We start from the raw sequence: 27166 nt of genomic DNA, 5'->3' as shown, positions 1-27166 counted from the left end.
AACTCTGTGCCTCTTTTAGCAATTTCTCAAATACTTTATAATTAAAGTATGCATCATTCTGCCAAAGAGAAAAAAAACATTTGAGGTTTGAGCAATTTATTCACTTCTGAAAAGTCATTAACTACTTTTTCTCCCTGTTAATTACCTCATTTATCTGAAGTTACTCTCAGAAATTACTAATTGAATGCTGAGAGAATAAACTAGGATAGTGCTAATGAGATGGTCTAGAATGGTATCAGTGTGTCCAAGTGAAAAATGAAATAACTTTCCCAAGATTACACATTGAACAACGATCATTGTGCTTTCTCTTTACATAACTGAACTGTGGTCGGCTGAAACTTTGTTATTGTGTCTTCTTTTCCCAGCTTGACGCTGTTAGAAGCAATCTTCAGAAAAGTAAAGAAACTAAAAGTGATGATGTAAGTGCCAGTAACACTAATAACCCAGAGAAGATCATGCCAGTCCCTAAAAACAAACTGCGGAATCTCCAGTCAGCCCCTGAAAATCCAGATGATGTCAGTGCAGAGGAAGACAAGCAAGGAAAGGCGAGTAAAAAGGTAAAAACAGCACTCCAGGTGACTGCACAAGGAATGGAACCGGCAACTCCCAGGAAGAAGGTGGATTCTGTGCATCGGAAAGCACAAACCAGGTCACAGCCAGGTGTTGCTCGTCAGAAAAGCGAGAAGGCAGGTGAAGAAAGAGAAAATAAGAATTTAGATGAGGAAGAAGAGCTGATGCAAGCATACCAACTTCAAGTAGCTGAAGAAATGGCAAAGGAGATTAAGAAGAAAATAAGAAAGAAACTCAAAGAGCAGCTGACTTACTTTCCTTCAGATACTTCACTGCATGATGGCAAATTGAACAGTGAGAAAAAAGATACTACATTACATGATGGCAAATTGAACAGTGAGAAAAAAGATACCTCATTGCATGATGGCAAATTGAACAGTGAAAAAAAAGTAAAGAAAAAGAAGAAAGTTCCAATCTCATCTAAAGCTGAGTCAAGGTACTTTGCATTGATAAATATGAAAGGTCCTCTTTAAAAAGCACTAGTGTTCTCAGCTTTTGAGTAATATCTGCAGTTATACTAAGGAAATTCTTAACCTTTCATGTGAACCCGTTGCCAGTACAATAATAACAGTTATGCTTTCCATAGCACCTTAGTATATGCTCAGTGCTTTATAAGAATTAACTCATTTATTCCTTGTGACAACCCTATGAGGAATAGTAATACTATCATTCTGTTTTCCAGATGAGGAAACTTGAAAGGGTGAAGTCACAGAACCAGTAGGAAGTTTAGCCAAAACCTTACCAGTCTTGTTCTGCAGTCTCTGACCCTTAACTACTTATCTATATCAGCTTATTTAATAACAGAAACCCAACTTCTCCCTCATTTTTGAGTTATGAATGCCTGTTCAGATATATGAATGTAGTGGTTTTTTCGTTATCATACAAGTAACATTTGCTTATTGTAGAGCATACCGACATAAAGAAGAAGCTAAAAGTAATCCAGCCATCCAGAGGTAATCATTATAAGAAATTTTGTATTCTAGTTTTTTTTCCTATATATGATACTTACACATATGTGTTTGCATGTACAGTGTGAGTTTCTGTGATCATACTTGTATTCTTATGTCTCTCTTTGGGGAAGACAAGATAAAAAATGTCTTTTAACTAATTACCTTCATTTTCTATAATCCACATTTACATAATCAACTTGAGGTGAGAACATTCTATATTTGATTATTCCCTGGCATTCAGGGACAGTTTGCCTTAGTGTCCTCACCTAAACATAATTCCCCTCTTACCAAAAGCTAGACAACCAGTGGTAACAAAGGGAAGGCAAATAGATTTGCTACATGAACACGTTACTATATGTATTGGTTATCTGTTGCTACATTAAAAAGCTACTCTAGGGGCTCCTGGGTGGCTCAGTCGGTTAAGCGTTCGACTTAGGCTCAGGTCATGATCTCATGGCTCATTAGTTTAAGCCCCGCTTTGGGCTCTGTGTTGACAGCTCAGAGCCTGGAGCCTGCTTTGGATTCTCTCTCTCTCTCTCTCTCTCTCTCTCTCTCTCTCTTTCTCTCTGCCCCTCCCCCGCTCATGCTTGTGTGTGCTCTCTCTCTCTCCCAAGGATAAACATTTAAAAAATTAAAAGAAAAAGCTACTCTAGAAGTTAGCAAAACAGCACTTACTGTCTCAAGTTTCTTTGGATCAAGAACCTGAGCCTGGCTTGACTGGGTGCCTCTGACTCAGGGTCTCTCATAGGCCACAATTAGGACGTCAGCTGGGGCTGCACTCATCTTAACGCTTGGCTGGGGGAACATGTGCCAGGTGACATCGTTGTTGGAAGGCTTGCGATATCCGTTTTTAAGTTTACTCGTGTGGTGCTTGGCAGGTCTCAGGTCCTGACTGACTTTTGGCCAGAGATATCAGTTCCTTGCCACATGGACCTCTCCATATGAGCTATTTGGAAAGGGAGATGGAGAGAAGTCATAGTCTTTGTGAAACCTGATTATGGTGTGGAAGTGACATCTATTACTTTTGTCCTATTTCGTCTATTAGAAGTGGGTCACTAGATTCAGCCCACAGTCAAGGGAAGGGGATTAGACAAAGATACTAATGGCAAGAGGTGAGGATCGAGAGCCAACTTAGAGCCTACCTGCCACAGTATACCACAAACCTTTCTTACAACTACCATGTCTGTTATGAACTGGTAAGCCATACTCACTATTAAATATTAGTTCATGAATTTTAAATAAAACCATGGGTTACATGACTGGCATGCAAAAGATAGCTCTCTTTAAATAAAAATACATGTATTTGGTGATGTGATAAAATGGCATGGCCTTCTGGAGTGATAGGCAGTTTTGAAATATTTTCCTAATCTTTTTATTTCTCAACGTGTTTTTTAAAAATATGACTATATATATTGCAGTCAGTTTTTTATTACTTAGATGCAGATTTTTTACTTGATAAATTACAAACTTTAATAGGCTGGTTTTTCTCCACAACTCAGTATGCTTTTAGGCTGCTACCCCTTACCATTTATTAGTTCATGTGATGCAGAACTTTAAAATTATTCATTTTAATAATAGCCTTCTGAAAATGTAGTGGCACACCAGCCACTGGAAAACACAAGCAATTAATCATTACCTAGAAGTCAAAAGTTGGGTATTTGAAGCCTCTTGAAAGCAGAACAAACTTAAAACATTTTTTTTTTGTTTTTAAATAATTTAAAAATTCCTTCATTAGTCGTTTACTTGGCAACAGGGTGAGGATCCTTTCAACAGTCAGTGGAAAAACAGAGCCCCTTGTCGGGCTCTGTGCTGACAGCTCGGAGCCTGGATCCTGCTTCGGATTCTGTGTCTCCCTCTCTCTCTGCCCCTCCACTACTCATACTTTGTCTCTCCTTCTCAAAAATAAACATTTTAAAAATTAAAAAAAAAAAGAAAGATCTATTGCTCATAAGCATACAAATTCATTTTTTTTCTGGGAGTTTACAGCTTAAGTTTAATTTGGCTCATGGGTATGTAACTCATTACCAAATATGAAATATTACCCATTGATACCTAATTTGACAGTTCACCATTTTAGTGCATAATAAAATACATGTATCCCCTTAGCAGGAAATAATACTGATTTTAGGATTATCCTTGACTCTGTTCATTGTTCACTTTGCTGCACCATTAAGAAGAAAGTGAAGAATGCATTTGTAACAGCTTGTACTTGGGTTGTATTTGCAGTACATTAACCATCTCTGATGACACAGTTGAAGGTGAACAAAAGAAGAAATCTCCAGTTAGAACAGTTACTTCAGATTCTCATCAAGATGGTAAAATAAGCTCAATGGAAGAAAATGGAGAAGACAGCATGCAAGAGAACACAAAATCCAAACCAAAAAAAAAGAAAAAGAAGGCCAGATCAGGTTTGTTATCCAAATTAAGTGAAAAAATGTGTGCCTTGATAAAAAGAATTTGATTCTAAAACTTTGAGTCCTTAAAACTAAAGAATATCTGGTTCCAAAGACTATAATTGAAAAAAATCCAATATAACATACAGTCGACCCTTGAACAACATGGGTTTGAACTGTGCAGGCTCATTTAAACAGATTTTTTTCGATAAGTACAGTACTGTAAATGTATTTTCTTTTCCTTGTGATTTCCTTGTAACATTTTCTTTTCTCTGTCTTTATTGTAATAAGAGTATATATATTCTTGCCAAATATGTGCAACATGTGAAATACGTGTTAATCGACTATTTATGTTATCATTAAGGCTTCTGGTCACCAATAGGGCATTAGTAAAGTTTTGGGGGGTCAGAGGTTAAACACAGGTTTGCAACTGCACAAGAGGTTGGCACCCCAACCCTGGCATTGTTCAAGAGGTAACTGTATTTGGCACTTGTTCTTGGGTTCATCTATATTAAAACATTGATTTATTTGTAACTGTGGGTCTCTGTGATGAGTTAATATTACTTGAGTCACCTCTAATTCTTAATTTAATTGAACCCTAGAATGACATTAACTTTGTAGTTCACTTTTGTGGCACAGAAGATTTCTTCTTTATACCATTGAGTTTTAGAACCCCTAAATAATTAAGACTCGTAGTTATTAAGAGCTATAAATGGTCACAGCCAATAAACATTTCAGATGTTAAGGCTGTATCCCTCCGTCAAACATTGTTGTCTTCCCATGTCCTCAGCCTAATTCAGCTTCTGTTCTTTCTTCCCACTTTTCCTTTCCCCCCACTTACTTTCTATTTTTCTCTTTACTCATTTCTTTCCTCTTATTTTTCTTTACTTGTTACTGCCTTTTTCCTACCTCTTATTTTTTTTTCCTTTTCAATTTCCATTTTATTGGCCAAAAAATGGGACCAAAATAGGCAATTTTTAAAAAATTTAATGTTTATTTTAGAGAGAGAGAGAGCAGGGGAACAGAGAGGGGACAGGGGATCTGAAGTGGGCTCTGCACTGACAGCAGGGAGCCCAACGTTGGGCTCCCTCTCAAGAACTGTGAGATCATGAAGATCTGAGCCCAAGTTGTATGCTCAACCTACTGAGCCACCCAAGTGCCCTCCAGAATAGGCAACTTTAGAATTTATGGTAGTTATTCATTGGATATGCAATTGATGATGCTTTGTGGTTCCCGTTACTACATTTTTAAAATGTTTGTTGCAGTGTGGTATACATATAGAAAAGTGTGCAGGTGTCGGGGACACTACTTAGTGAATTTTCACCAACTGAATGTGCCTATAAAATCACCATCCAAATCAAGAAACAACATCATTAGCACCCAGAAATCCCTTAAATGCCCCTCCCGTTCATTGCCCTTCAGGAGTACACATCATCTTGACATGTAACACAGTTTATTTTTGTCAATTTTTCTACTTTAAATAGAATCAGAAATACCGTGCTCTTTGTGTCTGGCTTCTTTCACTCAAAATTATTTTTGTGAGATTTATACTGTTGTTGCCCGTAGTGGAGCTTCTTCATTATCAGTTCTGCTTTTGCACCGTATATGTATCCACTGGGTGAATGTACCACAGTAATTTACCTGTTGTACTGATGGACATTTGAGTTGTTTCTAGTTTTAGGTGAGTACAGATAAAGCTATAATATTCTAGTCACATCTTCTGTCTGGGGAGCATAGATACACATTTTTCTTGGCCATCTTCTTAGGAGAGAGTCACTGTGTCATAGATTGTGTATATTTTTCACTTTAATAAATATTTGCCATTTTCCAGAGCTGGTTTAGTATTGATGATACTAGCAATATTTGAGAGCTCCCAGTGCTTCACATCTTCACTAACATAGTGTCAGTATTTTAAAATTGTAGGCATTCTTAATATATAGTGATATTTCGTTTTTACTTTAAACTTTTGTAACTAGTGAAGTTGAACAACTTCTTCATGTTTATTGTCTACTTGGATTTCTTTGTGAATTTGTTGAAGTCTTCTATGTGTGTTTTTTAAGAAATGGAATTGTCTGCCTTCTCTAATGTGAGAATATTTCATATAGCTAGATGACAGTCTTTTCTCAGATAGGAACACGTACGTACATACACACGTGCATAGTGCAGCTATCTTCCCACTCTGGCTTTTACTCTTCTATTACCGGTATTTTTTGAAAAGCAGAATTTGAAAATTTGATATAGCCCTATTTATCCACTTTGTTCCTTTGATGGCAAGTGCTTTCTGAGATTTGAGAAATATTTCCCAAGTCCTGAAGATGTTTTTGTATACATTATTTTCTGAAAGTTTTTTGTTTGCTTTTCGCATTTAGCTCTACAGTTCATCTGGAATTAATTTATTCTTGTGTGCGGTGAGAGGTGGTGGTTAAGACCCATTTTTTTCCCGTGTGAATGTATAATTGACCTAGTACCATTTATGGAAGAGAGCATTTTTTCCCCCTGTATTGCAGTGTCACCTTTATCATCAATAACATGACTATGTGAATGGATCAGTTTCCATTCTGTTACATTAGACTGTTTGTACCAATACAACTATGACTTAATTACCGTACCTTTATGATAGATCTTGCTGTTTAGTTGTGTAATTACTCCAGTAGTTTTTTCTTCTTCAGCATTACCTGGGCTATTCTTGGCCCTTTGAATCCGGATGAATTTTAGAAGCAGCTTCTCAATTCTCCCTCTTTTTTCCCCCACACCCACCATTATTTTGATCCAGAATTGAAAGATATTTATAGTTTAACAACTTTCTAGATCGATTTGACATCTTTACCAAGTATTAATTCTTGCCACTTATGAAATTGGTATGCCCCTCCATTTATTTACATCTCCAGTTTATCTTGGTAATATTGTAAGTTTCGGGAGAGTCTGTCTTTAGATTTATTCCTAGGTATTTGATGTTTCTTAATGCTGTCATAAATGACATTGTTTTTTAAATTTTTTCTGTTTGTTTGCTGCTGGTTGTGTGTGTGTGTGTGTGTGTGTGTGTGTGTGTGTGCGCGCGCGCATGTATACATGCTTCTAAATCTATGTAGATAGAAATAGAATTGATTTTTTAAAAATTAGCATTGTATCCAGTGTTTCTGCTAAATTAATTTAATTACTTCTACGACTGTATCCATAGCTTATTTTGAATTTTCTACATACACAGTCAATATCTTCTGTTAATAATGATTATTTCATTGCACTTTTTTTAGTCCTTGTATCTTACTCCTTTTTCTTGCCTTGATACGCTGGCTAGGACTTCCATTATAGTGTTAAATAGTAAGTGAAAATACCAGGTACCCTTTTCTTGTTTATCAGCCTTGGGGAAAAGCTTCCGTTAATTAATTCACCACTGAGTGTGGTGTTTGCTGTAGGTTTTTTTGTAAATACCCTGTATCAAGTTTATGAGTTATCTTCTATTCTAATTGGCTAATAGTTTTTTAAAATCATGAATAGATAGGGGCGCTTGGGTGGCTCAGTTGGTTAAGCGTCCAACTTCGGCTCAGGTCATGATCTCGCGGTCCGTGAGTTCGAGCCCCGCATTGGGCTCTGCTGACAGCTCAGAGCCTGGAGCCTGTTTTGGATTCTGTGTCTCCCTCTCTCTCTGACCCTCCCCGGTTCATGCTCTGTCTCTGTCTGTCTCAAAAATAAATAAACATTTAAAAAAAATTTAAATCATGAATAGATACTGAATTTTATCAGGTGCTTTTTCTGTATCTCTCAACTTGATCATATAGATTTTCACCATTTTTTTCTATTAATGTGATTAATTGTTATTTGAATATTAAGTCATCTATGTGTTCCTGGAAGAGGTCCTCTTTCTCTACTTTTTAATCTGTTACTGGATTTGAATAACTGATACTTTGTTTAGGATTTTTGTATCTGGGGTCCTGAGAGAGAATGGTTTGTACTTTTCCTTTCTTGAAATACTGAGAGTTTTTGATACCAAGGTTTTGGTGATCTCAAAAATAGTTGGGAAATGTTTCATCTTTTTCACTTCTCTAGAAATATTTGTATTAATTGGTGTTTTTTCCTTCCATAAATGTTTGGAGAATTTACTAATGAAGTCTTTTTGGTCAAGTTTTCTTTGTGGGAAGAATTTTACATCTGATGTAGTTTCTTTAATAAATATCACTCTTCATATTTTCTATTTCTTCTGTCAGGTTTGAGAGACTGTATTTCTTGAGAATTTTGTCTATTTAATCCAAATTTTCAAATTTTCTATGTCTACAGCGTCTGAAAGGGTGTCCCTTGATCTTGGTAATTCATTTTCTCGTGATATCTTAATAAGTCTCAGGATTTTCAAAGAATCACCCTTTAGCTTTGAATTTTATCTGTTGTACATTTGTGTACTATTTTGATTATTTTATTTATATTAGTTTTTTCATTCTGCTTTTATTTGCTATTTATTTCTAGCTTTGTAAGATAGATTTTAATAAGATTTTATGTGTATTTAAGACCTTAACTTTTCATCGAAGTATTACTTTAGTTGTATCCCACAAATTTTTGATGTATCTTCATTATCATTCAATAAAGACATTTTCTGATTTCCTTTTTAATTTCTCTTTCGATCGCCAGTTTTAGAAGTATATTGTCTAAGTCTCAGGCAGCAGGTTATCTTCTAGTTATCTTGTTTTCGTTTCTATCTGCCATTGTTTTCAGAGGACAAACTGTGAGTGATTTCAATCTTTTGAACTTATTGAGGCTTTCTTTATGACCAGCTTAGAGTCAATTTGATAGATATTCCATGTGCACTTGAGAAGAATGTGAATTCTGATGCCATGGGGCGCAGTGTTCTATGTATGTCAGTTAGATTGGGCTTATTGTGTCCAGCTCATTTTCCTGATTTTTTTTGTCCTGCTTATTCTATCATTTGTTAAGTGTTAAAATTCACACTGTAATTTTGGGTTTTTCTTTTTCTTTTTATTTCTGTTTTTTTCTTTATATTTTTTGAAATTATGTTATTGAATTTATGCATGTTTAGTGTCATTATATCTTCCTGTCAGATTGATACTTGCACGTTGTCTTAATCGTTGAGGCTGCTGTAACGAAATATCATAGACTGGATGGCTTAAACAATGAAGTTATTTGCACATTTCTGGAGGCTGGGAAGTTCAAGATGAAGGCGCCCACAAATTTGGTGTCTGGTGAGGACCCACTTCCTGGTTGTAGACTTTCATACATAGATGGCACTAATCCCATCCATGAGGGCTCCATGCTCATGACCTAATCACCTTCCAAACACTCCAACTCTTAGTACTGTCACATTGGAAGTTAGGATTTCAACATATGAATCTTGTGGGGACAGAACCATTCAGTCTATAAGAGCAATCATTATACAGTATCTTTTTTTATCTCTAATAATTTTTTTTTGCCTCAAAATCTACTTGTGTTTGAGTTTACATCATACAATTTTGCCCATCATCATTTCTCCATCATTACCCACAATACACTGCCAGGTGGTGCCAACTTGGTGAGGGAGGGGTAGCCTTCAGACCTATGCTTGGCCCATGGTCCCCAGGTCTAGATAGAGCTTGCCATTACTCTATTTCTCCTCCATGCCACCTCCTAGGTGTCCCACCTGTGCCTACTTTGCACCCCCCCTTTGCTTGGGCTATAGTGTCTCTTCATTTCCTTTTTGCCTTCACTTCTTTTCTTCCCCCACCCCAGAACATGTGGGGTCACAGCCCCCAGCCTGTGAGCATCTTGGGAACAGACCTTCAATAAAAGTGAAGGCAATTAAAAAAAAAACAAAAAGCCCCTTGTTTGCAATCTTTCTGTGTCTTTATATTTATTATCTCATTGTTTGCTTCTTGTATGATATACCTGTTTTATGTTCCTTTTCCTCCTTGTCTTCTTTTGAATTGTTCAAGTTATTTTAAAAATTTTCTTCTAGGGGCGCCTGGGTGGCTCAGTTGGTTAAGCGTCCAGTTTTGGCTCAGGTCATGATCTCATGGTTCGTGGATTCGAGCCCTGTGTCAGACTCTGTGCTGACAGCTTAGAGCCTGAAGCCTGCTTCAGATTCTGTGTCACCCTCTCTCTCTGCCCATCCCCTGCTCATGCTCTGTCTCTCTGTCAAAAACAAACATAAAAAAAAATTAGAAAAATTTTTCTTCTTATATTAACTTGTTAATTCTATATTCTTTTACAGTTTGTTACCCTCAAGAACATGAAGTTTATTCTTATTATAGTCTAATACAAATTAATTCCCTAACAAAATATGCTCCCCCAATACTGCTAGAACATTAGAATAATTTAATTCCATCCTAATTTTGCCAGGTGTTTTTTTTCTGCATCTCTCTCTCCTGCCTCATAGGTTTCTTATGCATTTTAGTTCTGCATGTATTTTAAACTTCACAGCTAATATATTGACCATTTTGTACTGCTGATCTTTATATTCACCCCCAAATTTACTTTTTCTTTAATCTCCATTTTTCCATTTTTCATCTGCTTGAGGAGTTCAGTTTAGTATTTCCCTTAGTACAGGCCTCCTAATCTCCTCAAATTTTATTGTGTTAAAATTCCTTTACTTTACCTTCATTTTTTTTTAAGTTTATTTATTTATTTTGAGTGAGTGAGAGAGAGAGAGCATGTGCAAGTAGATGAGGGGCAGAGAGAGAAGGAGAGACAATCTCAAGCAGGCTCTGTGCGATCAGCACAGAGCCCAGTGCAGGGCTTGAACTCACAAACCATGAGATCATGACCTGAGCCGAGGTGAAGAGTCCAATGCCTAACTGACTGAGCCACCCAGACACCCCACTTTACCTTCATCTTTGAAGCCTATTTGCTAGTATAGAATTTTAGGTTGCAGGTTTTTGGTTTTTTTTTAACACTTTAAAGAAATCATGCAGTTGTCTTCTGACTTCCATCATTTCTGTTTCCAGCAGCAGTCTTATTTACATCCCATTAGTGGGATTATTACTTTTTTTTCCCCTCTGACTCAGCTATAGATTTTCTTTTTCTATTTGATTTGAGTGTTTTATCACATTATACTTAAATATGGGTTTGTTGGAATTCACCCTGCTTAGAGTTTACTGGTAGATATTACTTAACAATTGTGGAAAATTCTTGGTCAGAATTTTTTAGAATATAGCTTCTTCACTATTCCCTCCTCTTTTTCTAGACTATAAGTTTATATATATAAATATAAGTGTATCTACATATTTATTATGTTTTTCCTCATATTCTTTTTAAATTTTTTCCATTATGCTCCAGTTTGAATATTGATATAGCTCTTTCTTCTGTTTCACTAATCATGTCTTTCTTTGTATCCAGTATGCTGTTAAACACATCTGTATATCCAGTTCTTAATTTCAGATGCTTTATTTTTCAGCACCAGAATGCCTGTTGGTTTTCTTAACGCATTCCAGTTCTCTGTAGAAAGTTTCTGTTTTTTAAAAATGTTTTTAATGCTTATTTATTTTTGAGAGAGGGAGAGAGAGACAGAGCATGAGAAGGAGAGGGGCAGAGAGAGAGGGAGACACAGAATCCAAAACAGGCTCTAGGCTCTGAGCTGTCAGCACAGAGCCTTACGTGGGGCTAGAACTCAGGAATCATGAGATTGTGACCTGAGCTGAAATAGGACACTTAACCAACTGAGCCACCCAGGTGCCCCAGGAAGTTTCCATTTTAACCCATCTTTCCCTTTATTTTCTTGAGCATATTAATCATAGTTATTTAAAGCTTTTGTGTGCTAACTCCAGTCTGGATCATCTGTGGGTCAGCTTCTGTTTTCTGTCTTTTCTCTTGGTTGTTGGTTATATAGTCTTGCCTCTTTTATGTCTAGTAACTTTTTATTATATGCTGGATATTGTGTGTGGAATACTAGAGGCTCCAGCTGATTTTATCTCCTATTAGAGTTTTCTCTTTACTCTCTTAGGCAGATAGGGTTGAAAACTGATTTTAATCCATCAGAAATTGAGCTAGGTCAACACTGGGTTTTAGTTTTGGTAGACTGTATTTTTGATTTGCCCCATTCCTCGGATGTGGCCTTCCAGGAGTTTTGAACTGAGAATCTGACAAATACTTATCTCCTCAGCCTGAAAGACTGTGGGAGGTTCAGTTTTGCCCTTCTGAGGTTTTCAGCCTAGTCCTTTAGCCTTCCACCCCATGCAGCTTCAAAATTTAGCAGATACCTTGAGGGGGAGACTGGCCATGTGAGGCCCCTCAAGTCTTCAGTTTTGTTACTCCGGCCCCACATGAATACCAGAATTTCTGCTGGCTTCTCTGTGCCCCCAGTCGGGGCCTTCTTCCAGGGGCCATGCCTGGATTCTCAACCTCTAGCTGCACCCAGAATTGGTAAGTGACCCCAAGTGAAAAGTGGCTATAGGTGGAAAATGACCATTCCCTCTAGGGCTTTATTTTGCCTGTTTTGTTTCAGGCCTCTTCCTCTGGTGGGTCATTGTTTCCTAGTACCACAAGACTGGGGAGATTTCGCTACCTCTTCAGTCTCTCAGTTCAGTTTTGCAGGGAAAAATTAGCCATGTGTTTGAGGCTCTTCAAATCTCCAGTATGATGGCTATAGCCCCATCAACCACTAAAAGTTTACTGCTACTCTTTTTCCCAGTGGTGACCTTTTGCGGGGCTAAACCCTGATCCTCAGCATACACCCTGAATCAACAAATGTCCCCAGAGACTAAAAGAGCTGTCAGTCCATCAGCTTATCACTGAATGATTCTCCTTCTCTGGAATTTTAGTCCATCTGCTATACATTGTCTCTGTACTGTTCTGATGCTTTTAAAAATAAGGTTTTTGTAATTCATTTGACTTTTTCAAGTTGCTGATGCCAGAAGCATTGACCTGCTTACCTCCTACCCAGAAGAAGAAATTACAGTTATAAATTAATTGAGTGATACATATTCTACTTAGAAAATACCTAAGTAAAATCACTTTTTTGCCTTTAGTTCTCATTATTTTCTTTTTGTGTTCTTGGTTCTTGTTAGGGAAAAAAAAAGAAAGATTCCTCACCCTATTTTAATGCATTCGTAAACATAATATTTTATCTTAGAGTGTAATCTGCTATTGTCTGGCTTTTTCTTTATTTTCCTTTGAAGTTACTTTGTTACAAAGACAAATAATCATGGATTGTAAAGATTAGGTTGCTATATTGTTGCTATATTGTTATGGGAACAATTAATTATAATGTAGATTTTCTTTCATGTATGTAGTTTCAGATGATAAAGAAGACACAGGTGGTGATGGTGTTCATGAAGTTACAAGCCGAGATAGTCCTGTCTATCCCAAATGTTTGCTTGATGATGATCTTGTCCTGGGAGTTTACATTCACCGAACTGATCGACTTAAATCTGATTTTATGATTTCTCACCCAGTGGTAAAAATTCATGTGATTGATGAGCATACTGGTCAATATGTCAAGAAAGATGATAGGTAATGTTTTTAATTGCACAGCCAACCCTTGAATTTGAAACTGTCTGCAGTAGAAGTCCTATTTTCTATCATTAGAGATAAAGATTTGCATTAGAGAAGAGTTTACTAGTTGTCGGTGTTCATCAACCATTGATACTGATCAGTATGTTTTATAGAAGAAATGGAGAACATATGTTAATTCAGTGATTATTTTTAAAAATTTTTTGTAACATTTATTTTTGGGAGACAGAGCGTGAGCTAGGGAGGGGCAGAGAGAGAGAGAGACACACACAGAATCCGAAGTGGGCTCCAGGCTCTGGGGTGTCAGCACAAGAGCCCATTGTGGGGCTCGAAATCACAAACTGCAAGATCATGACCTGAGTCAAAGTCAGATGCCCAACTGACTGAGCCAGCCAGGTGCCCCCAGGGATTGATTTTAAGTCGAGGGGAGTTGAGAGAGCTTCTCCCAAACTTCATGACTAATTTATGGCATGTAACTTGCAGTGTAAATCATTGCATGTTGCACTATAAGTGCTTTAATTGTCTAACTTCATGTTTTTCTTTTGAAGATAGTATGTTACCTGGGCCTCATGTGAGGGAAATGAATCTTGAATTTAATCTTTTTTCTAATATTACTTCTGTAGCTCATACCTGCTTGAAGCTTACAAATGAAAAGCACAGTAAAATAAATGATTATACTAGAATTCAAAAAAAGTCATTTGGTTCGAAAAATGACAGGGATGAGAAACATGAAGATTATCAAAAAAGTCACTTATTCACTTGTCTTAGGGCATACAAAAAAAATATGACATACCTCAAAAGGTTTGCAATCCTGTTGTACTCATTTTCTTATTTAAATGTAGTGTACTATTTTATCATAGACTCATTTAAGATTCTAAAGGAGTTACTTTATTGTAGCTCTGTATGCCGAACTCTTGCTTTATATTTCTGTAATAAAATGATTCACTGAAACCAATGAATAGCATATAAATACAAGATGATAGTAGGATACTACCACTTGTAAGTCTCATAAAATTTGTAATTTTCTCAGTGGACAACCAAAATAATTTTTCGTCATATATCACGACTATTTGTTATTTCTTTACCTCAAGCACTATATTTTTTTCTCTTCTCAAAATAATCTTAATTGTGTTATTGGACGTATCTGTTTTTGAACAGTGAATGGCCTGTTTCATCTTACTGTGAAAAAGAGAATGTGGATTACATTCTTCCTATTATGACCCAGCCATTTGATTTCAAACAGTTAAAATCAAGACTTCCAGAATGGGAAGAACAAATTATATTTCATGAAAACTTCCCCTATTTGCTTCGAGATTCTGATGAGAGCCCTAAAGTCATCTTGTTTTTTGAGGTATGATTGAATAGAGTGATTTAAACTATGTTTGGTTATTAATATTTTAATTGCATAAATATAAGCTGTTGTTTTTAGTAGTTTAATAATGCAACAAAGTAGTGTGAGGATTGAATCCCCAGGATTTAGTGTTTGTAATATGCTATGGAGATAACAAGTGAGAAATTCAAGTAATAGCAAGTTTCCTGAGCATTTCCTAGTGCAAGTAATTAGCCATTTGATTCACTCTATTATTTAATTCTTACAGCAACACCATGACTGTAAACTGAGGTGATGAATGTAATCTGTATCTATATAGTCCTCTTTCTTAATCCGTTTTATAAAATGTAAACTCATTTAACCATATCGGACTCTCTAAGAGTTTATACACTATCAAGGGCAATAAAGAGGAATAGAGATCGCTTAGCTAAGACAGTGTAATATATAACCAAGAGGAAGTAGAACTTCTTCGATGTGGAGGGTTAGTGCAGAGTCAGAGCAGTCAGGGAAAGTTTTATGGAATAGATGGCCTTTGAGTTGACTTGTTATTCTGATTTTTTTCCAGCAAAGAAATCAAGGTTCAGAGTGTAAAGGAAATATTTCCCCAAAGTTACTCCAATTTTAGGTGTAGGTAATTTGTTTTTGAAGGTGATTTAAACCTGAAATACACATTTCTCTTCTTCATGTCATCTCTCCATAAGCCCAGGGAAGTGGAGAAACCTCTCTTCCCATTTAAGCAAGATGCAGAATTTTAGCAGTGGAACAGCAAGATGTGACGAGCACCAATGACTGATTTTGTGGAATTACATGTTTTTCTGATCTTTAACTTTCATATGATCTATATATGTTTATTATATAAACACTATTTACATTCTGTGATTATGTTGTGTGATGTACACAAAGTTGTGATTTTTTTAAAAAGTGATGTAACTTGTATGTCAAGGAACTTTTTCTTTGTCATAGAAATTTGTCATTTGTTACAATGCTCACTCACATTTATTTTAGTAAGATTAGTAGATTTAAGAAAGATTGTTGGATTATGACATTTTTTGTTGCTTCTTAAGTTTTAACATAATGTTATTGTCAAAACTACTTTTTGACTTCAGCTTTTTAAGGGTTTATTGAGGACAATTTGGTATCTATTAGAAGTCTTTAAAATCATTTTTTAAGCAATCTGTAAAGACTTGTTATCTCAGCTGAGCTCTTGAAAAGTACCAGGTAGTTCTAAGTGATCATCTCTGACAAGTACCTAGAGCACGGATAGTGTCTGTGGCAGCTTGGGTCCACATCCATGAGTCTGAACATCCAGACAGAATGGAGATATGAAAGAAATCCTCTTGAGAGCCTGATGACAACATGTACCCAAAGAGAAAAATCCCCAACTTCAGGAAAGTGATCCAAGGAAGGACCCAGAGATCAGATCTCAGGTTTTTTAAACAATCTTTTGAAGTTGCTCTCAGACATTAATCAATCAATCAATCAATCAAAGCCTAAGAATTCTGTGCTTGGTGTATTTGTGCCTAGACTATATTTGAGATACTTAATATTTGGTCTTGGATGTGAAATAATTCTTAATAAATGATTTATTAATAAAAGATAAAAGTGGTCAAAAAAATGGACCCTCACTGACAGAATGAGTTAACTTAAAGGTGAATGAAATGAGATAAGAAATGCTTCTCTTCCATGTGAAGAAAACATCTGTGAAGTATACTAATTATTCTTTTAATTTCAATAATATTTTACTAGAAAATACTAAATTTCATGTAGGCTAGTATTCTCTGAAATAATTTTTTGTACCTATTTACAGATTCTTGATTTCTTAAGCATGGATGAAATTAAGAATAACTCTGAAATTCAAAGTCAAGAATGTGGCTTTCGGAAAATTGCCTGGGCATTTCTCAAGGTATGTTTTTCACCCATTTTAAATGCTTTAAAAATCATCTTCAAATCTGATTGGCTACATTTCCCCAAGTCACTTTGCTTTCATATAGGGAGTTGTGATGTGAGGCAAGATTGCAGTGGAGAAGAATTATTAATTCAAGCTTAGAGCATACTCATTCAGGTTCTTAAATATTCATTGAGCATGTAGTATGTGCCAGATACACTATTTGGTTCTGAGTATGTAGTATTGAAAAAGATACTGTCTGTGTGCCAGCAACTTTTCTAGTCAGTGAAAAAGAAGATAAACTCTTTGACCTTGTAGATTTCATTTTCTAGCAAGAAAAGGAGATATAAAATAATTGATTATACAATTTATCATTCCTTGCAATTTTTGTAAATACTGTGTGGAGGTCACAGAAAGGTTTCCTAAAGAAGAGAGGTTGAACCTGAGTATTAGCTAGATGGTGGCAGTGGGAGAGAGAGTTGTAGGTAGGTAGAAGGTACCATATATGCAGTGACCCTGATGTTGGGAGGAGCGGGATGTACTCAGATAACCAAAAGGCCGCTGATTTTGGAGGACAGAGACTGAGGGTGGAAATGGTGTCTGAAAAGATTGCTGACGTAGACAGAGTCTTGACTATGCAAGGTCTTTGAAGCCATTATAGGAACAGAAAGCCATTGTGGAATTCTAAAGAGCAATGGGAAGCCATTATAGGATTTTAAACAAAGGGGTAAAATAATTTGATTTATGTTTTCGAAAGATTACTTTGCTTGGTGGAGGATGATTTGAGAGGGTGCAGATATATGTACTGGAAGATTAAGGTTAAAAATTGTTAACAGTAATCTAGGTAGGAAATGATGGTGTCTTTTGAGTGTTTCAGCAGACATAAAAGACATGGATAGGTTGGTTTTTACAAAAGGGGAATTTTATAATTTTATATTTTATGTAATTTATATATATTATATATAAATTCATGTAAATTTATATATTATATATAAGTCATAATTTATATAATTTATAATTATAAGGTTAAAAATTCTTTTATTCCTGGTATCCTCTATTTCTGACTTCAAATATAAATGAGTTACAAAACATCTTGAAATTAACCTATTTTGTACACTTTATAAAACTTTTCCATTTTTGCATCCATCCATTCAATAAAGCTTTAAGTGTCTGTGAAATGCCAGGCACTCTGCTGAATACAGAGCATTCATAGATAAATTAGACATTGTCCTTACCCTCCAGTTCAGTTTCTGTATACACATATTACTTGGGCACCTGGGTGTCTCAGTTGGTTAAGTGTCCGCCTTCAGCTCAGGTCATGTCACGGTTTGTGGGTTTGAGCCCCACATGAGGCTCCGTGCTGACAGCTCAGAGCTGGAGCCTGCTTGAGATTCTGTGTCTCCCTGTCTCTCTGTCCCTCCCCTGCTTGTGCTCTGTCTCTTGGTCTCTCAGCAATAAATAAATGTTAAAAAAATTTTTTTAAAAACCATATTACTTATGTGATTATGTGCTATAGAGTGGATGGCGTGAAAACCCAGGTAAGGCACTTAATCCTCATTGGGGGTTATAGAGAGTCTTTAGAAGAGGTATAGTCTGACTGCCTGCTATAAGGCAGCCAGATTGGCTGTGGGAGGAAGTTATTCTAAAGTGGACTTAGGAATCAGTTGGTCCAATGCACCTTCTAAAATCACCCTTTTGTAACGTGTTAAAATTTTTTTATATCCCTCCCCCCCCCCCAAACTGATTTAGAGCGAAAAATAATGCAAAAGCCAAAACAAATAAAAAAAGGTTACTTTCACATAGTAAATACTGTCATTGTGTGGTCTTACTAGAAAGTACTTTCGTTCCTTTTATGCTAATTTTTGTGCAGAACTACAGTATTTACTACGAACTGCACTTGGGAAACAATAATGTCTCATAGCCTTTTCCCTTTAAATGTCACATAGGTTTTTATTTATCCATTTTATGCCATTGGCAGAAATGGCAAATCAGGAATTCTCTCCTCTCCACCCCCTATAAAGGGTAAAGTATTCTATGTATTTCCTGTATTATAACACTTATGTATTCCCTTCATTAGATTGTAAGTTTTTCAAAATCACCAGGAACTTCTTTTTGGCAAATTTGTTGAATATGCTTTAGTCCTTATTTTACCATATCTCTTTGCATTTGACATACTACTCTCTTGAAAATCTCTCTTGCATAATTACCACTAGCTCCCAGCCTATTAGTGGTACACAGAAAGTGTATGGTGAATGTCTATTGAGAAAATGAACAAATGTATGGAAACAGTGACTAGGAAAAATCCATCTTTGAAAGTAGCATGGATTAAGTTAAAATTTAAATGTGTTAATACCTATACCATTGGGTCCAGGAATGTCCTAGGATATTGTAAAGTTATACAGGGGTTCAAATAAACCCAAAGGACCCTTATCCAGATACAGATTCTCAGTTAAGGGTACTTTCAATTCATTTAGCACATATATATTACCATTCTTTTAAATTTAATAAAGCTTTATTTATCCAAGTTCTACTAATAGCAGGATGTTGGCTGGATTGTAGTCATTTACTCATGCTAATCATCATACTAGTGTAAACTAGATTGCCTGGTGGGTATTAAAACAACCTATAGGAAAGTTTGATTTAGAATCTGGGGAATAATATCTCCTTAAAATATTATTCCCTTATGATAAGCTTAAGACAGGAGTAGGATTTATGAAGGGAGTCTTGAGAGCTTACTATTTAATTACTGAACAACTCTATCACTCTATTGAAACTGTTGTTTACCCCTATATATCATAACATCAGCTCTCAGCTTAACGACCTCCATTGACTTTACATTCTTCCCTAGAAGGCTAGGGATGAGATAGGCTATATTTTTGTCAGCTCTGTTTCTTTATTGATGCTTCATTCCTGAACAGACTACAATCTGGATTTTGTTTCAGCTATGCAGACATCTCCAAATGAATCAGTGACTTCTATTTGCCACTTTATTGAGTGAACACTTTAGGTTTTTTTAATCACACCTATGTGTGTTTGATCCATCACTCTCTCGAACCTCTGTTTTCTTGGTTTCCTTCATTTTCCCTGTACTCATCCTTCAGTTTCTGGCATGGTCTTCCACTTACCTCTTTAATGTCACTCCTACTCATAGTTTCAGCTTTGATCTGCCTTTCTTAGACCCACTTTTCCTGCTTCTGCCTCACATTTCAGACATTTCAACTTGGATGACCCATAAATATCTAGACTCCTATAGTCTGAACATTCTACCTATATTCTTTACCCCTTCTGTATCTGCTACTTCAGTTGATAGTGTTGCCATCAGCCCAGTCTCCCACATTTACAGCCTTAGAGCTGCACTGTTCATTTTGGTAGCCACAAATCACGTGTGGCTATTAGAATTCAAATTAATTAACTAAAATTAAATATAATTAAAAATTGAGTTCCACAGTTGTGCTAGCCACACTTCAAGTGCTTGATAGCCATAGATGACTAGTGTATGTTGTATGGAGGACCACAAATGTAGAATAGTCCTATCATCACAGAAAGTTCTGTTGGACAGCACTACCTTTGAGTTTTTCTTGAATCTTCCCTTTTTCTCCTTTCCAAGTTGCAGCAGTCAGGAACAGCTACTCAGTATATTCCCTGCACCCAGTCCCTGTTCTCTTAGTTTGTCACCTTCATGTTCTGTCTGAACTGCTGCAAAAGCTCCAAACTGTTTCTACTCCTAATTTGTAGAGGACACAACGGCTAACAAAGACGTTTTCTGGGGCACCTGAGTGGCTCAATTGGTTCAGCGTCTGACTCTTGATTTTGGCTCAGGTCATGATCTCAGGGTTCATGAGATTGAGCCCTGTGTTGGGCTCTGCGCTGGCAGTGTGGAGCCTGCATGGGATTCTCTCCCCTGCTCAGGTTCTCTATCTCTGTCTCTCTCTCTCTCTCTCTCAAAACAAACAAACTTAAAAAAAAAAAAAAGAAAACAGACATCTTCAACTTAGAGTCATGGTCTGGTAAAAGAGGACCTATTTTGAGTTGGTAAGATTTTTATTTTTCTCATAAGCATCTCCATTTACTTAAGTATAAGTTGTTTTAATAAGTTTTTTTATTGAATAAACTTTTTTAAGAAGGTAGATTAAAATATTTTTTGATGTAATGAATGCCTTTATGTTAATTACTCTTTGAAAATGATTTTGACTTTTTGAAAATTAAAACATTAAAATGTTCCCATTAAAAAACTGATACAAACAAATGGAAAATTTGTTTCTGTGTTTAAATAATACACATTTTAATTTTATCATTGTTATTACAAACAAAGGTGTTTTGATCACCTCCTTTGTGCAAAGTAACATCTGGCACAGTAATGTAAGTGCTTTACCAACAGCCTGAATTTGTACATGCCAGATGGCTATCAAGAAAATATGTAAAAAGTTGTTTGGGTTACCTTTTGCTGAGATGATCTGGAATTGTGTTTAACCAATTCAGTATTCTTTGCTTTATATCTCTAAGGAATTTCATCATGCCATATTAATCTTTTTTTTTCTTCAATGAGTTTTTGACTTGTACTATTGCTTTACTGGATATATTTATTTTCAGTGAAAGTAATATTTTATATGAATTTTTATTTTAAGCTTCTCGGAGCCAATGGAAATGTAAACATCAATTCAAAACTTCGTTTGCAGCTGTATTACCCACCTACTAAGCCTCGATACCAATTAAATGTTGTTGAGGTTTTTGAATGGTGGTCAAAACACCCAAGAAATTGGTACCCATCAACATTGTACGTAACTGTAAGAGGACTGAAAGTTCCAGAATGTGTAAGTTAATAGCACATATAAATATATGTTCTCCATTGTTGAAATTAAATGGTAACATTTTCCATTTCTAGAAAGATAAGGTCTCTAAAATTATTTTAATTGATTTCTGGAATATAAAAGTACTTTCAACAGCTATGTATTAAGCCTATGCTAGCTTATATTTTAAAAGATACTTAAATGGCGGTGCCTGGGTGGCTCAGTCAGTTGAGCATGCAACACTTGATTTTGGCTGAAGTCATGATCTCAGGGTCATAGGATCAAACCCCACATTGGGCTCTGTGTTGGGTATGGAACCTGCTTAAGATCCTCTCTCTTCCTCTAGACCTCTCCCTCTTCCCCCTCCCCAGTTTGTGTGCCCTCTCTTGCTCTCTCTCTCTCTCAAAAAAAAAAAAAAAAAAAAAAAAAAAAAAAAAGACAAACGAATTTTTTAGTACTAAATAAAAGTTTCAGTGTTAGGAGAATTTTTAAAAATAATACTCGTTTTTAAAAATTAAACATAAAAAATGATATGAAGTAGGAGTTGACCAATATTTTCTGTAAAGGACCAAATAGTTAATATTTTAGACTTTGTAGGTCATATGGTTTTGGTGGAACTACTTTGTCTTTGTAGCGTAAAAGTAGGTACATAACACATATGTAGGCAATGCTAACAGATGGGTATGGATATGTTCCAGTAAAACTTTATTGACAAAAACAGCAAGCTAGATTTGGTCCAGGCATTTGCAGTACCATGATTTATAGGCACACTTTTCACGATATTATTCAAATAATCAGTAAATGTTTCTGCTGCTGTTTTCCATAGATTAAAACTATGAATGACTTTAGCAAAGAATTGGCTCTAAAACAAAATTTTTGTTTTTGTCTTATTTGCAATGAGACATTTCAGAACAGTTGGATATTTTGTAATTGATATTGTAAGTTGTGACCACAGGGTTGGTTTGCATTGATTTGAACGGAGTTAAGTCTCTTCTTAAGAAAAGCACAATTTAAAAACTTTAGGTCTTTAGGGTATCAGTTTTGCCATATTAAGGGGAGAGATACCATTGTATATCAGAGCTGTGAAATAACATCTGGTAGGTGTTGGTGAAGAGGCAAAAACAAAGGGATAGAATTATTAAAACCATTTCATGCAACCATCGGAATTGTTTTTTTCCTCCCAACTTCTAGGCTTTTTGGTTTTATAGAACTACAATTTCAAGTTCCCTTCATCTTATTTAGAATAATGTACATAAAAATAGAATGTTTTTCTGAATTACATTTTGAAAACATTTCCATATTGTTTGTTTCAATATTTAAAAAACCCTGTGTGCTAGAAAAGAGAAAAAGATTAAATCAATACTTAACATTTTCTCAACTTCTATACATATTTAGATAAAGCCGTCTTACCATTCTGTGGTGGCTCTTCAGGAGGAAAAAGGTAAACCAGTGCACTATGAACGACACCACGAGGCCAGTTCCTTAGATGCAGAACCTGGACTAGAAGATTCCAAGGAAGTGGTGAAGTGGAAACGACTACCTGGGCAGGTGAAGTGTTGAATTATTCTTGATTCATTTAGAGGTGTCCTTACTTACTTTTTTTTTTTTTTTTTAATTTTTTTTTTTTAACGTTTATTTATTTTTGAGACAGAGAGAGACAGAGCATGAACGGGGGAGGGTCAGAGAGAGAGGGAGACACAGAATCTGAAACAGGCTCCAGGCTCTGAGCAGTCAGCACAGAGCCCGACGCGGGGCTCAAACCCACAAGCTGTGAGATCATGACCTGAGCCGAAGTCGGACGCTCAACCGACTGAGCCACCCAGGCGCCCCGTCCTTACTTACTTTAAAAGCTCCAACAGTTCTGAGGGTAACTAGCTTGCTACTTAAAACTCTCAGATTATCCCTGTTTTTTTTTACCACAATCTTGTCTTTTCATTAATTCACTTGGCAACTAATAATAGAGAGTGCATATCATGTGCTTTATGAAAGCATTATCTTGGGGCTCCTGGGTGGCTTGGTTAAGCATCCAGCTTCAGCTCAGGTCATGATATTACTGTGAGTTCCAGCCCCAGGTCCGGCTCCTTGCTGTCAGCACAGAGCCCGCTTCAGATCTTCTGTTCCCCTTTCTCTCTGTCCTTCCCCCTGCTCCTGCTCATGCCCTCTCTCTCAAAAATAAATAAAAGCATTTTAAAAAAATAAAAATAAAAGCACTATCTTAGGTTCTTTGTTAGGGACCTGGGTTTTTTCTATCAGTTGGCTGGAGCTGTGATAAAGAAATACCACAGACTGCGGGGAGGGGGGGGGAGCTTAAACAACATAAGCTTACCTCCTCATAGTTCTGGAGGCTAAAGTCCCAGGGTTAAGGGTTGGTTTACTCTGAGGCCTTTCTCCTTGGCTGGCAAATGGCTGCCATCTTGCTGCCTTTTCATGGTCTTTTCTCTGTGTGTGTTCATCCATGGTGTCTTTTCTTCTTGTGAGGACAGTAGTCTTAGTAGTTTAGGACCCCACCCTAAGAAAAACAAACAAAACCTTATTTTAATGTAATCAACTCTTTAGAGATTTTTATCTCCAAATATTATTATTAGAATATAAATATTCTGAGTTACTAGAGTTAGGGTTTCAACTATGAATTTTGGGAGACACAGTTCAACCCATAACAGCAATAAAAGAACAGATTTCTGATGTTTATAAGAAGTAAATCTCATAATGGGTTTTCTTAGTAAAATGGATTTTATTAAAAAATGGATTTTTTAATGGGTTCATGAGATTTATTTTTTAATTCCCAGCTTCTTCTTGAATCACATTTTGATGGAGATATATATACATGCATATTTTTCTACCACAAGTTGAGTAATATTTAAGCTTTTATTAATGTTTTCCTTTCTGGTTAGCATATTTTACAGTAGCAAGAAACATTGTTGATACAGTTTTGCAGATCTCTTACTTATTTCCACAAAGAGTGGAGTGGTTCATTCTGTACATCTGAGACATTGCTAGGTGCAGTTTATCCAAAATCTTAATTTATCCAAACATTCAATATATATATAAGAATAATTACCTTCATAGACTTTTTTACTTTCTGTATTTTGCACCACATTTGACTTTCTTTTTGAGTCCCATTTCACAGATACATCTTAAAGTCATTTTAAAATACTTTGAATATGGAACGAGTGGGTGGTCAGTCAGTTGAGTATCTGTCTCTTGATTTTGGCTCAGGTCATGATCCCAGAGTCATGGGGTTGAGCCCCATATCAGGCTCCACACTGAATGTAGAGCCTGCTTGAGATTCTCATTCTCTCTCTCTCTCTCTCTCTCTCTCCCCCCCCTCTCTCTCCCTCTCTCTCTCTCCCTCTCTCCCTCTCTCTGTCTCCCTCTCCCTCTCCCTCTCCCTCTCTCCCTCCCTCCCTCCCTCCCTCCCTCCCTCTCCCCCTCCCTCCCTCCCTCCTTCTCCTCCTCCCTCTGCCCCTCTCCCTGGTTCACACTCTCTCTCTAAAGTAAAAAAAAAAATAAAATACTTTGAACATAATAATAATGATAGAGTAACATTAGACTGTGCTCTTGGAGACCTTCAACATTCGTTGGGGAAGCAGGAGACAGTTGCCGTGTTGTTCGCTGTCATGTGTACTGCAGACAAGTCTTGAGGAGAGGCAGTTCTGATGATAATTGCAGAGTGCGATTTGGGAACTGCTGGAAGTCCTGAGACCCTTTCAGGGCGTCTACAAAGTCACCTAATTTTCATAATAGAATTGTAATGATTCTGATTACTTCATAATGATTTAGTTTATCTTCTTCACTTTTGTTCTCCCTTAAGTATACACTGGAGTTTTCCAGAGACTAAGTGATACGTGATAGCACAAGAGAGTGACAGCAGAAGCAATTATGAACATTTGGCTGTCTTTTATTAAGCAAGGTATTAAAGAGTTTTTCAAAAGTGTGGAACAATTCATTTTATGTAGTTATTTTTCATAAAAGACTAACATCTTTATGTTGACATTTAATAGGTTAGCTATTTGTTATTTTTTTCAATGAATTAAGAAATGTTCTTTAAATTTCTCAATTGTAATTTCTAATATGATAAATATGGTTATATCCACATAGAAGTTTTTTGGGGTCTTCAAAATTCTTTAAAGACTCTGAAGCCATCCTGAAACTAAAACAATTTGAGAATTGCAGGTATGAAGAAGGTGAGCTGGAGTGGTGGAAGAAGGGTTCATTCCACAGGTTGGGGGAGCTTGAAATAGACTTTAAAGGCAGCCAAGTTAGGGGTGGGTGAAGAGGGACAGGGAAGGGTGTTTCAATATGGGGGCAAAGTTGTAAATAAATGGGAATGGACCTCTTGTATTCAGGCACTCAGAAATTTGGCAGGCTGGATTGGGCACCTGGGTTGCTCAGTTGGTTAAGCCTCTGACTCTTGATTTCTGCTCAGGTCATAATCTCGTAGTTCGTGGGTTTGAGCCCCACATCGGGCTCCGTGCTGACCAGAGCCTGCTTGGGCATCTTTCTCTCCCTATCTCTCTGCCCTTCCCCTGTGCTCTCTCTTCCTCTCTCTCTCAAAATAAGTAAATAAACATTTTTAAAAAAATGGCTGGCTGGAAACCAGAGTTTGCATAAGAGATAAAGTGGTATGATTGATTGGGCCCACGATGTAGAGTATCACTAATGGTAGCCCAATACTTGACTGTGTGGGATGTGAGAAGTAATGGAAAGTTTTTGGGTAGGAGACAAGCATAATAGTACTTCATAACCATATTTTAGAACAAATTAATTCTGGCATGGCATGTTGGAGATCTTGAGGTAGGATACATCAGAATGAGAGAGTTCCACTACAAGGCAGTTGTAGTCATTAATGTGTGAGGGGAAAAGGGTCTAACCTTGGGATAATGGTGACAAAAAGGAAAAATATGGGATGAATACAAGAGAAAGAACAAAAACCAGCATAATTTAATGACTGACAGGTAGGAAAGAAGGGAGAAGAGTCAAAGATGTGCAAGACCTTTATTATTAATTGTTCATTGAGTGCCTCTTCTAGTACAGTGCCAAACCCTGGTCATACAAAGAAGATTGTAGTAGCTTCAGTGATTTTACTTTGGTGGTGTGGCAGAGTTTTCCTCAGCCGCATCTACTGCCGGCAGCAAATGCTTATAAAACCTCCTGATTTTTCCTTCAATTTTTATCCTTTTTTATCACCCCTCCTTTTCTAAAATGTGCGGATGGAGAATGGAGGGCAAAGATGGGTAGCGTGGTGTCCACTACCTTGTTGACACCTAAGAAATGTCTGTTGAATATTCCACTTTCCTAGTCGCTGCTTGTAATGCTGCCTGCTAATAATGCTGCTGAATCTTGGTGCTACTTGTGACGTACCTGGTACCTGTCCAGAAGGCAGACTCTTGAGCTAATAGTCTTTGACTGGGCCCGGCAAGTTGCACTTGACCCTCTGAATAATCCTTATTAACTGTATGTAGAAATAATGGTTACTTACAGGTGCTGTGATGAACATATTAAAAGACATTTGTGAGGTAGTACCACGTTCGTAGCATATAGTAAGGGTCCGATATATGTTTAATTGAACTTTCAGAATAATAAGAACTAAGGCTCACGAAAGTTTGGAAGAAGTAGAACTAGGACAAATAAAAGTAGTATTTTCTACAGTAGATATTATACATGGAAAGTTTTGGGTTCGTCTGGTAATTCATAAAATTAACGAAGAAATTTTAATAAAATTAATGAAGAAGAAACCAACAAGAGGTGATTGATTACTTTGAAAGTACCTTTCGGAAGGCAGCCACAAATGATGATGATTTTAAGAGAGAAAAAGAGAGAAAATG

At 36.5% G+C, this 27166-nt stretch overlaps 1 protein-coding gene across 7 annotated transcripts in view; it reads left to right on the top strand.

Annotated features, from left to right (window-relative positions):
* Positions 1-27166, top strand: part of AHI1 (Abelson helper integration site 1) — a 203656-nt gene that overhangs the window by 12801 nt on the left and 163689 nt on the right. For 6 of the 7 annotated variants that reach the window (XR_006202832.1, XM_042939896.1, XM_042939898.1 and 3 more), the window contains exons 4-11: positions 366-1006; positions 1476-1523; positions 3747-3928; positions 13120-13339; positions 14498-14690; positions 16477-16572; positions 21180-21365; positions 22737-22889. Coding sequence is in view for 6 of the 7 variants with exons in the window: in XM_042939896.1 (XP_042795830.1) it covers positions 366-1006; positions 1476-1523; positions 3747-3928; positions 13120-13339; positions 14498-14690; positions 16477-16572; positions 21180-21365; positions 22737-22889 (1719 nt within the window). In the remaining variant the exon portion in view is untranslated. The remainder of the gene's footprint in view (positions 1-365; positions 1007-1475; positions 1524-3746; positions 3929-13119; positions 13340-14497; positions 14691-16476; positions 16573-21179; positions 21366-22736; positions 22890-27166) is intronic. The other variant, XM_042939900.1, reaches the window with a different exon arrangement.

The sequence above is a fragment of the Panthera leo genome, chromosome B2 (assembly GCF_018350215.1).
Source record: "Panthera leo isolate Ple1 chromosome B2, P.leo_Ple1_pat1.1, whole genome shotgun sequence".
NCBI classification, from domain to species: Eukaryota; Metazoa; Chordata; class Mammalia; order Carnivora; family Felidae; genus Panthera; species Panthera leo.
Note: the sequence above shows the minus strand (reverse complement) of the source record. Positions and strands in the feature narration are given on the sequence as shown.